Source organism: Hypomesus nipponensis, chromosome 16, assembly GCF_054491055.1.
Source record: "Hypomesus nipponensis isolate SF chromosome 16, ASM5449105v1, whole genome shotgun sequence".
Taxonomy (NCBI): Eukaryota; Metazoa; Chordata; class Actinopteri; order Osmeriformes; family Osmeridae; genus Hypomesus; species Hypomesus nipponensis.
The window spans coordinates 4340304-4352500 of record NC_140376.1 but is presented as its reverse complement, the minus strand read 5'-3'; the positions used below and the strand labels follow the sequence as shown (position 1 = coordinate 4352500).

Below are 12197 nucleotides of genomic sequence, written 5' to 3'. Positions count from 1 at the left end.
GTCCAGGCAGGGGAGCAGCGCACCATGGGGGGGGAGGAGCCGTCTGGAGAGTCCTCCGTCAGGCCCTCGGGGACCAGCTTGCCGTTGATCTCCTGGTACTTGACCCCGTTGATGGAGCACTCGCGGAACTGCATCTCGTTCTCCGTCAGGGTGCCCGTCTTGTCGGTGAACACGTACTCCACCTTGCACACACACACACTTAAATGTTACCAATATGATAACAACACAAAAAAAACGCATTCCAAAACACCCCCCACACACACCCCCCACACACACACATACACAGATGTGGGCTGCGGTACCTGTCCCAGCTCCTCGTTGAGGTCGGAGGTGTTGACCTGGGCCTGCTGGTCGCTCTCCGCGTGGTACAGGTCCAGGTCCCAGCCAATGAAGAAGGAGCCCATGAACTTCTGCATCTCCACAGTGACATACAGAGAGATGGGGATGATGAAGTTGTAGAGCACCAGGAAGGCCAGGAAGTCTGAGATGAACGTCAGAATCTGGGGAGGAAGAGGAGGAGGGAGAGAGACAGAGACACAGAGAAAGAGAGAAACAGAGAGAGAGAGAGAGAGAGAAACAGAGAGAGAGAAACAAAGAGAGAGAAACAGAGAGAGAGAGAGACAGAGATTAATTGAGAACGACATGTAATTTCTTTCTATTACCTCACAACATATTGATGGCGGCTCGGAAAAACGGGGATTTAAATCACACAAAAGAGGGCGAGGGAGAGCGAGTGAAAAGGAGAGAGAAGAGATGGAGAGCTCAGTGGTAGGGTAGGAGAACACATCTCCCAGGGTAAACACGGCGGCTGGGGAGCCGGGACACAGGCTGACAGACACTCTCTCAAGTGTCCTGTCACAATATTTAGAATCACGCCCACAGCCGGGAGGAGGGGGGGGAGGGCAGGAGAGGGGGGGGGGGGAAGAGACACACACTCACACAAACACTCTGGGCATCTACCCACACAACAAACAGCCTGCCAAGTGATATATCGCTGTGTGGGCGAGCCTTCGTAGAAATGTACATCATCCATTTCCAATGTGAGCTAGCGTGCAGGGCCAGAGGGGCGTGTGGTAAGGAACCCTGATGATTTACCCACACCGGGAAACAAATACAGTCCAATGAAAACAACAGCTGTTAGTATGCAGTAGCAAGCACGCAGTAGCTCCCGAGTAGTGGATAAGGACCAGGGTCTTAGTACGTAGCGGCTAGTGTGTAGTAGGTTAGTATGTCCTGGTTATTGTGTCGTGTGTATGGACCTGGGGGGGTCAGGACGTGGTGGGGTTAGTGTGCAGTGTAGAGGGCCCAGGGGTCAGGACGTGGTGGGGTTAGTGTGCAGTGTAGAGGGCCCAGGGGTCAGGACGTGGTGGGGTTAGTGTGCAGTGTAGAGGGCCCAGGGGTCAGGACGTGGTGGGGTTAGTGTGCAGTGTAGAGGGCCCAGGGGTCAGGACGTGGTGGGGTTAGTGTGCAGTGTAGAGGGCCCAGGGGTCAGGACGTGGTGGGGTTAGTGTGCAGTGTAGAGGGCCCAGGGGTCAGGACGTGGTGGGGTTAGTGTGCAGTGTAGAGGGCCCAGGGGTCAGGACGTGGTGGGGTTAGTGTGCAGTGTAGAGGGCCCAGGGGTCAGGACGTGGTGGGGTTAGTGTGCAGTGTAGAGGGCCCAGGGGTCAGGACGTGGTGGGGCTGGGAGACAGACCTGGCTGCTGTTCCTCTCCTGGTCGGTCTTCTGGTTGTAGAAGGGCTCGTTCCACTTGTCCTCTGCCTGCCAGGCGTACTTCAGAATGGTGCTCAGCACCGCCTTGAACAGCAGGATGCCCAGGTAGATGAGCAGGAACGTGTTCATGGACCTGGAGCACAATCACAACCACACAAGGTTAGAGAGAGAGAGAGGCAGGGAGAGAGAGAGAGAGAGAGAGAGAGAGAGAGGCAGAGAGAGAGAGAGAGGCAGAGAGAGAGAGAGGGAGGCAGAGAGAGAGAGAGAGAGAGGGAGGCAGAGAGAGAGAGAGAGAGAGAGAGAGAGAGAGAGAGAGGCAGAGAGAGAGAGAGAGAGAGAGAGAGAGAGAGAGAGAGAGAGAGAGAGAGAGAGAGAGAGAGAGAGAGAGAGAGAGAGAGAGAGAGAGAGAGAAAGAGAGAGAGAGAGAGAGAGAGAGAGAGGGAGGCAGAGAGAGAGAGAGAGAGGCAGAGAGAGAGGCAGAGAGAGAGAGAGAGAGAGAGAGGGAGGCAGAGAGAGAGAGAGAGGCAGAGAGAGAGAGAGAGAGAGAGAGAGAGAGAGAGAGAGAGAGGCAGAGAGAGAGGCAGAGAGAGAGGCAGAGAGAGAGAGGGAGGCAGAGAGAGAGAGGGAGGCAGAGAGAGAGAGACAGAGAGAGAGAGAGGCAGGGAGAGAGAGAGAGGCAGAGAGAGAGAGGCAGAGAGAGAGAGAAAGAGGCAGAGAGAGAGAGGCAGAGAGAGAGGGAGTAGGACAGAGAGAGAGAGAGAGACAGAAAAAGAGAGAGAAAAAGAGATGGAGAGATTGAAAGACAGATAGGTAGAGAAAGAGAGAGAGAGAGAAACAGCGAGTGGCAGAAAGAGAGGAGTGTGCCAAATGCGGTTCTCACTTCTCCACCGCAGAGCGCTTCTGGGACTTGCACTTGTAGTTCAGGGCCATCTTGGATTCCATCCCAGTGTAAACAGCCACGCCTGCAGGTGAGGGACGACAGTCAGACACACAGCGGAGCTCCTCACCAGACTGAACCTGTGCTGGGGAGGGACCCCAACAGGAGGCCGGCAGCCACCTACCAAATATCTCTTTGGTATTCTTCAAGCGGGCTCCTCGAAGCAGCAGGTTCTCTGGTCCGAGAGGCCTGGGGAGACAGACGCAGGGCCGCTGAGGAACAGGAAGCAGCCACCGCGCTGTGCCAGCCCTCCCTACCCCAGGGGGAGAGGGCGGGGGGAGGGAAAAAGCAGGAGCAATCTTACCTCACGATCTCCTCTCCCTGCTGGGTGACGGTTATCCTTCCGACAAACCTGAAACGAGGGGCACATTTCTGCTGAGTGGGGCCAGGCGGGGCGGAGGTGGGGCGATTGAAAGTGCCACGACGACAGTCTAGTCAGACCCCGGGGGGGGGGGGGACGACGACGACAGACTAAATATATCCTGGGTTTTGACCGGTGAAAATGTGACTGTAAGACATAATAAATGTGACTGTTCCGGGACGGCTGAAACTGGACCCCCTGCAGTTGTATGAGGTTCCAATTCCCCTAACGACAGTCTCCAGGATGTGTCATGTGTGTGCGTGTGTCAGGTGCATGAGGAAGTACGTGAGGAAGTGTGAGAGCGGGAAAGTCGACCTGTAGAGGTGTGTGTGTGTGTGTGTTAAGGTGTCTGAAGCAGGTGTGTGTGTGAGGTAGTCTACCTGTAGAGGTCTGCGTCAGGCTGCTGACACTCCACCACCGCCTGCAGGGCCTCCAGTCTGGACACGGACTGAGACACTGCAGTCTCTGGTACTGCATAGTGGGTCTTCATACACACACACGCACACACACACGTTTTGGTTTTCAAACTTGATTTTAGTTAGCTATTCCTTCCTTTAACAGGAGGTTGGTTCCCACAGCCCAGCAAACCACAGCCCAGAATTCAACTGTTAACCCTCTGTGGCATCTTAGAGGGGGCAAAATACAAGCTGCTGGCCAGACCCTGAGCAACCTTTAACTAGGCCGCGGCTTCCTCACGCTGTCGCAGACTGAGCTGCCTTCACCCCCGCCCCCGCCCCTCCCATCCCCAACACATCCCCTTCTGTGGCAGACGGGACAGTTCTATCCCACAGGGGTTCTTAGTGACTTTGCTGAAGCACCGACAGACACAGAGACGACACACCATCCAGTGTGGGCAATGTGTCGAAGAGGGGGGGGGGGGTGACGCGAAAATACAAGCGTATTATTTGTTGCCAAAACAAGAAGACCCAAAGGGAGATGAATCACTCCGACCTGAAAAAGCCGAACAAGACTCGGCTCTGTAGCGAGGCCATCTGAAGGAATCGGAAGGCTGAAGAGATATATAAATAACGGGCCGCAGGGCAAAAGGCATTTGATTAGAGGCAGATAATTCGATCTGTGCCCTGGGGCTGGCTGGGATGAGTGGTGGTGGCCCATGGAAATGAGAACAGCTCCTGTTTAGATAGAAGGGATAGCTAATCATTTTATAGCTTGGATAGAGGGAGGGAGAGAGACAGAGGGGGAGGGGGGGCAGGAGAGCGAGAGAGGAGTGGACAGAGGGAGAGAGAGAGAGCATTCGGAGAGACTGGCTCAGAGTGTAATAAAGTGAATTGGAGACCGGAGAAAGAGAGAGAGTCCAGGGAGAGGAAGCAGAGAGAGCAGGGAGAGAGCCCTGGGTTAGAGAGAGAGAAAGAGAGAGAGGCTAGAGAGAGAGAGAGAGAGAGCAAGAGGCCAGAGAGAGAGAGAGAGCGAGAGGCCAGAGAGAGAGGCTGGAGAGAGAGACAGACAGAGAGGCCAGAGAGAAAGAGGCCAGAGAGAGAGAGGCCAGAGAGAGAGAGGCCAGAGAGAGAGAGGCCAGAGAGAGAGCGAGAGCGAGAGCGAGAGAGAGCGAGAGCGAGAGAGAGAGCAAGAGAGAAAGGCCAGTCAGAGAGAGAGAGAGACGCCCCACCTTGAGGTTGGTCTCTCCGTCCAGGCTGGCGGTGGTGATGTGGCAGGTGCCCTCGACGCGGTCTGATGACAGCAGCACCAGGTCTGCAGGGAACGTCTCATCTTTGGCCACCCTGACAATGTCCCCAACCTGGACACACACACACACACTCTTATTACAACATCCCTGGATAACTCAACCCTCTTGAATGCCAGGGAAGTAAGTGGGTGGGTGAGTGTGTTTCTGAGGGTGTGTTTCTGAGGGTGTGTGTGTGTGTGTGAGTGAGTGAGTGTGTGTGTGCGTGTGTGTGAGCGTGTGTGTGTGTGTGTGTGTGTGTGTGTGTGTGAGGGCTGACCCTGATGTTCTTGGAGCGGGTCTGCACCAAGCTGCCGCTGCGCACCACTAACACCGGAGCCCCGTTCACCTCGTTGTCCGCCTTGTGTCTCAGCCAATCCTCATAGCCCTGGGGGAGGGGTTAGGGTCATAAACTCAAGGCAACAACCTGACTGAGGGAGGGAGGTGTGTGGAGGGGTGAGAAAAGAACACGGAACAGAAAGCAGAGGGCAGTTACCTGTTTGATGGCGGTCACAGTGATGACAAAGAAGAGAGGAAGTCCGCTGGTTACAGGGGAAGTGGGGGTGTCAATCATCAGCTGAAAAGGAGAGAGAGAGAGAACAGGAGGGCGAGCAAAAGAGAATAAGTGTGAGAGAATAGGAGAGAGAGAGAGAGAGAGAGAGAGAGAGAGAGAGAGAGAGAGAGAGAGAGAGAGAGAGAGAGAGAGAGAGAGAGAGAGAGAGAGAGAGAGAGAGAGAGAGAGAGAGAGAGAGAGAGAGAGAGAGAGAGAGAGAGAGAGAGAGAGAGAGAGAGAGAGAGAGAGAGAGAGAGAGAGAGAGAGAGAGAGAAAGAGAGAGAGAGGGAGGGAGGGAGGGAGGGAGGGAGGGGGGGTGAGTAGACTATCAACACAGCTTACGTCACACCTAGACTAACCGTCAAAACTCCACCCTTGCTTTCCACATCTTCAGTCACAGAAGCTATGTGGAAAGCCAGTTATGAAATGTGACACAAGCTTTAAATCTCAATGCACAGACCTGGTTACAAATAGCAGGATTCTCCTTTTTTGTATTGTTAAGTGTGGTTGATTTGTCTTCCCAGACAGCACTGACCAGGGATTCTTTTGGCTACAGTAGGCATGACGAAATCAAGCTCAACTGAGCACAAAGTTCAAACTGTATTTCCATCCAAGGCTCCTAATACAATCTGATGGCTTTCTGCCAGGGTCTTCCGGGGACTGTGTGTGTGTGTGTGTGTGTGTGTGTGTGTCTGGGGGGTGGCACAGTCAGTGCTGTTGACCTCCTGCTGACAGGCAGTGAGTCACATCCACATGCATCGAGGGCGACAACCGTTAGACTCACGCCTGATTAGATTTCTGTCGGGGGGGGGGGGGGGGGGGGCATGGCTTACCTGGACCAGGAAGATGATGAGGAAGTAGAAATTGGCGATTCTTCTGAACTGCTCGAACAGATTTTTGGGGACGAAGTTCCATATGGTGTACTGGGAGAGACACAGGTTTATTGGCAGCCCTACACCATCTAACACTGACATAGTAAGACTCATTAGTTCTAATCTGTGCGCAGACGCAGCAGGGGTTTAATGCAGTCTCTGAGGTCCCTGACTACCGTCTCCCAGACTACCGTCTCCCAGACTACCGTCTCCCAGACTACCGTCTCCCAGACTACCGTCTCGCAGACTACCACCTTCCTAGACCACAGTCTTGGAGGATATGACACCCACCTTTGAGGATATGATCCGGTTGTCGGCGAACCTCTGCGGGTTGTAGTGCTGTGGGAAGCGGTTGGCGATGTACACCGTCCTGGTGTCGCTCTGGTGGGGGGGGTCAAAGCCCTGAGACCGTGGAGGGGGGGAGGGGTGGGGAAGAGAGAGAGAAGAAGACAGAAAGAGAGAGACATAAGTCCGCAATTAGTTATTGATCTGATTCGACCGAGCGGCGCTCATTGAATACCGGAACAACAACTGCAAGCTCCAACCCCTTCACCCCTGGACATTTCTAGATCTATGGATGTGGTGTGTGGGTGCCAGACACAGGCCGCACCTTCACCCTTGCCTGTGTCGACAGGGCTCAGGGCATCCGAACAGGGCGTGTTGCGTGGCACAGGCAGTGCTGCTGACCAGGGAATATAAGCCCAGTCTGTGGGACCACCGCAGCACACGTGCCTCCTGTCGCTCCAGGCAGGCGCCTGTCGCAGTGGCAGCGCTCCTCAAATGGGCTTCTGTGCTTACACCACACACACACACACACACACACACACACACACACACACACACACACACACACACACACACACACACACACACACACACACACACACACACACACACACACACACACACACACACACACACACGTCTCACAGACTAGCGCTCACATTCTTGCATCCTATTTGGGCTCCTAATCTCATGATGCGCGTGTGCGAAGCTCCCAGCACATCCAAGACTACAGCCTTTGTCTTTCACACGCTGCTGACTGGAGCGAGTCCTGCAGGGGGAACGAGTCCTGCAGGGTCTCGAACAAACAACCCCCCCCCCCCCCTCCTTGCAAATCCCCCAGACATACAAACACCACCAGAGCTTGGACCCAAGAACCACAGGAGAACCTCAGAATACGCTGATGTCGAGAACGAGGATAGGCCCGTAGTCAGACTCATAGTACAGAGGCGTCTCTTACTGTTTAATAGCATCACATGATCACACAAGGTCTGCTGACACCGTTTTGGTACATTTTTCTGAAATGCGCAGCCAGTTCCCAGCTATGATCGACTTTTAACACGGCCGTGTGTGGGGGGGCGTGGTGTGGGGGAGGGGACGGCACAGTTGACCTGCAGTCAGCCCTTCTAAGAAAACAGGTTAGGATGTTGTCGTATGACAACTGAAAGACCCTTGGGGAACCATCTCTCTCTATGTTGCCCAACCCACACTGTGGCTATCACTCAGACTAGGCCTGCGCATGGTGTTAATGCACAGCTCTTACACACCTGTTGCTGTGGCGCTGGAGAAGATCTATGCCAAGTAATGCAGAGTAGAGAATGATTAAAAGGCTGCGAACCATGGTTAAGACTTTGAGCCAAGACTCGCCGAGTTGGTCTAAACAAATTAGCTGTCTTTCCACCCCTACTGCTGTAGGATAGTGCCTTTGTGTGTGTGTCTGTGTGTGTTTCTGTGTGTGTCTGTGTGTGTCTGTGTGTGTCTGTGTGTGTGTCTGTGTGTGTGTAAGGAACGTCTATAATGGCTGGTTATGCAAACTACGTCGATGCCACACACTCAGAAACTCAGAAACTCAGAAAGTTCACACAAGGTTCTGTCAGCCAGCTAGCGTATGCATCGCTAGCCTGATGCTGTTTTAGCTGTTGTTGGTACATAACACACAACTAGTAAACCAACCGACAAACAAACAAAACAAAAAAAAACACTTAAGTATAGTAGCACTCCCATAGGCAAACAGCTTACTCAAACAGTTTCATGACACAAGTCTAGTCTGCAGGACTAAATCATCCGGCTGGATCTCAGCCTCGTGGCGCCTCCTATAAAACGAGCCTGTTTCCCCTGTCCCCATCCCCTCCGCCCATCATCTTTACAGCACATCTCCTGGCAGGGCCTCTAACGATGACAGAGTGGCTGTCACCATGGAGATAGCTTCCTGTCCCTCGCTCCCCTCCCCCTGACGGCGTCTCGATGCTGCGACGAGCCCCGGGTGCAAGCCCGGGTCAGAACTGCGCGGGAAGCTGATTGGAACTCCCCCCCTCCCCTCACCCCCCAACCCCGCCTCCCCTCGGTCCCCCTCTGTATGCAGCTGGCAGTGTGTGTTGGGGGGGTGGGGGGGGGTGGGTAAGAGAGGAGGGCGGCTGAGATGTGAGTGGCACGCCATCAGTTTGGCGCTAATGAAGCGAGGCGGCGGAGTGTTACGCAGGTAAACAGCTGCGCAGAGAACTCTCTCTCGCCTCTCTCCCTCCCCCTCTCCCTCCCCCTCTCCCTCCCCCTCTTCCTCCCTCTCTCTCTCTCTCTCTCTTCCGTCTCCAGCAGCCCCAGCTGCCTCCCGTCCCTCTCCACTTCCATTCCAGCTCCTGGCTCATCCTCCTCTCTCTGATCTCCCTCTTTCCCTCTCTCTTGCTTTAAACTCTTTCCTTAGCCCACTCCCCTTTTACCTAATCGACTTTATTGTACAACTGGCTTCCCGTTCTCTCTCTTTCTACATCCCTCTCTCTTTCTCTCATCCAACTCTCCCCTACCTCACTCTCTCTTCTACATCTGTCTGTTTTTCTGGATCCCTGGAACGACCCATCTGCAGCCCCTGTGATCAGCTGACCTTCGCTGACACACCAGGAAGTGGACTTGCCGGCCCCTACCTCTCTGCTTCATCCATCCTGCTAACACGACAGTGAGCCATTGTCTCATCACTGTTTTATGGACGGAAGAAACAGGTGCACCCCAGCCGCCTACCCCCAACTCCCCCCTTCCTGCACCATCCTCCATCTGCAGGACTCACAGTGGCCTAATAATACGAATCTATTCCGTGCCACAGGCGGTGAAACATGAAGGGGTTGTTATGATGACATCATCACCCACACTGAGGTGAATTTTGAAGAGGAGGCTTGTAAGGAAGTTCAAGGTCAATTTCGTCTCACAGCCAAGTGCAGCTATGGACTTTAGTTCTCTATGTATTCTTGAGGAAGAACTGAAAGCTAAGCATTTGGCTCCAGTCCACCAACTGCAGGTAACAGACATGGTGAGGTGTCTGCATACAAAACAAGATCCTAAATATTAACACAAACAATAGACTTGTTGTTAAATAACTAGGCACTGGTTATCTATAACTGAAAAAGGATGTTGTTTTTGGGAAGTTTAGAATTAAACAAAACAGATAACCATGAATCAAAATACTACTTTGTACACGATCATGATCTTTGTTAATCCATATATGGGCCTAGGCTTTATGGTATTTTGTCAAAACACGTGCTGTATTAATCAAAATAACGACTCGGTTAGCTCGTAAATGAAAATTGTACCCTAGCTTTCTTCTAAAGCCTGAGAAGTTGGTGATTCTACTCAATCTACTGAATGTGTCTGGTGACAATTTCCCTGGTTCCAAGTGAGATGGCATAATTTTATATACATCTGAATACACACAAAAAAGGAACTACGCATGCGTTGACATGGCCTGGGTCCTTAAAGTCCTTTGAACCTTTCTAGCTAGTTAGCTAACCGCTGCGTATCATTAACATTTCTTTCAGTCGGGTAGTAATACTTTCACTAATAGCCTAGTGAAAGACTATGGGGCATCTTGCGTACTAGTACTGTAGTGACCACACTCTCAGACGTGCATTTCGCTAATTAATGCCGTAACGTGTTAAACATTAACTAAAGTAGCCTTGAAATCAAGTTAAGTCAAGACAAACTTTTTCCCACAGCAGTACTAGTAGTCTAAACAGTTAGCTACTTAACGTTACAAAGGTACCGAGCACTAGACAGCCAACATGAGGTTGCTAGTTAATAAAAGTTATTAAACTAGTACAATGCTACAAACAAACAAAATTACTCGAGAATATATTGGTTCCCATACGTTCACTGGCTGGCTTGGCGAAAATGGATAACTTGCCCGTCTGACTTGCCAGGTAGCTAGCTCTAGGTTAGCTACTAGTAGCACCAGCTAAATTGCTACTTTATGTTGACATTGTCAAAGGCAGTAAGCAGTGAGAGAAGTTTGAGGCCAGCTTCTATGCACCTCGCTAGGTACTATAGGTTGCTAAGCTTCACCTTAACTGTTCAGGGTTAGGGTTCCCTATAATAAATCAAATAATCCCTAAAACGGTATCATACATGTACATGTAAATATATTTGAAGGAACTATTGGTAGCACAAAGTTGAATGAACGCTACTAGCTAGCTACAGCTAGCTTCAAGTAAGCAAACACTCGTCTCACCAGCTGTTGTCGTATCCACCGTAGCATCCTGGCTAGCTAGACAAGCAATAATTTCCTTCAGAGCAGCCAGGAGCGTCGCTAGCTAATGCTAGCTAGTTCCATAAAGCCTTCCAAAACCATGAACATCTCCTTTTACAGTGTGGCGGCGAGTGCGTTACAGAAATCATCCAGTCTGTGTGACGGTAATTTCAAAGCGGGTAGTCTAAAACTATAGCGAAATAACAATATCCCGCAGCCGAGAGAGAAGCGTCTTGTCTCTCTTCTGGCCGTTTCCCCTGTATTTCTCCGCTATCATTTACAGAAGCTCGGTTTGGTGGCTGTTCCACGTAGATGCACTAGACAACGTCCTTACACACCCCGACACTTCATCATTGCGGAAGTGATGGTTGTGAAGCTTAACTGATCAACTATTAAATCTGCTGAAATAAAAGACTCAAGCTCAAGCTGTTGTTTGAAATACCCTTTATATTATCAAACTTGAAGACTTAACTATGAAGTGAGAATAAATTGAGCAAGTCACTTTCCACTGTCTATGCATTGCAATGTGAAAATATTTCTTAGCACCTGTAGCATTTATAGTAGCTGTCTTACCTCCTGTAGATTACCTGCTGGGAAAGCTAACTTGCATAGTATACAGTAACAATGATATTTCTTATCAGTTATTACATCAAGCTTGTCTACAACATCACAAATAACAAAACAAATGTATCCCGCATGATCTAACAGCTTGAACCATTCAAACTTAACAAAACTGCCTTACTAGCACAGCTGTGATTTCTTTCGACTTGACCAAGCTGGTGTTTGTACCTATATATAGACTAATATGGCATATTCTAATTCTAAAATACAATAGGCTACATGAGCACAACCTTATACCATATTCATCTGAGAGGCTGAGCGGTTGTTTCCTGGTCTCTTTAATTTGACATTGCAGCCATTTGATTAGTTGACTTCACTCTTCCTCCCTTTTACCAGGCAGGTCACGTAAGATGACATCACTCTGCTGGGTTCCTCCCTGGGGTTAGACAAGAGGAAATTGATCAGAGAGCTGCTTCCCTCGGTTCATCAGGTTCCCACTACATCAGAGATAATATTGTGTCTAAGTGGAATACTTTTGGCTACACACACACACACACACACACTCCAGGGACCCCATTTATTGTTCATGCGGCGCATGACATCAGGCATCTGTGACATAGTTGTTTTCAATAGATGCTGTGGAAGGCATTTTACAAGGCAAGGCATGAACCATGGTGTGTCCAGCCTGCCATCAGATACCATTCAAAGAGGGAATTGTGTTAATCCATGGTTAAAGTGAAGAGAGCAATTTAACGATTAGACTGTCCAATAGCGGTAGAGACATCTGGACTCTTCCAAAGCTGACAAAAATGGAAAGTAGACACTAATAGGGATTTGGACCAAAGCACAAGGAAACCATGACAACATTATCTTTAGATACTTAACCTCCTTACACAATCATGGTGGTGAGTCGCACAGACCGTTGGTGATGCGAGTGCAGGGGCGCGTGTTTGTGAAGGATAAGCCCTAACAAAGTGTTACATAATGTGATCCAAACATGGTTCTTCTCCT

The 12197-nt window shown here is 51.0% G+C and overlaps 1 protein-coding gene across 1 annotated transcript in view; it reads right to left on the bottom strand.

The window, feature by feature from the left end:
- Positions 1-10950, bottom strand: part of atp11b (ATPase phospholipid transporting 11B) — a 31738-nt gene extending 20788 nt beyond the window's left edge. The window contains 13 exon segments of the mRNA XM_084675818.1: positions 24-182; positions 303-500; positions 1694-1844; positions 2592-2673; positions 2773-2837; positions 2953-3000; positions 3390-3493; positions 4637-4765; positions 4971-5078; positions 5187-5267; positions 6077-6166; positions 6407-6517; positions 10608-10950. Coding sequence (XP_084531944.1) covers positions 24-182; positions 303-500; positions 1694-1844; positions 2592-2673; positions 2773-2837; positions 2953-3000; positions 3390-3493; positions 4637-4765; positions 4971-5078; positions 5187-5267; positions 6077-6166; positions 6407-6517; positions 10608-10634 — 1353 coding nt within the window. The 5' untranslated portion in view covers positions 10635-10950.
- Between the last annotated feature and the right edge of the window lie 1247 nt (positions 10951-12197).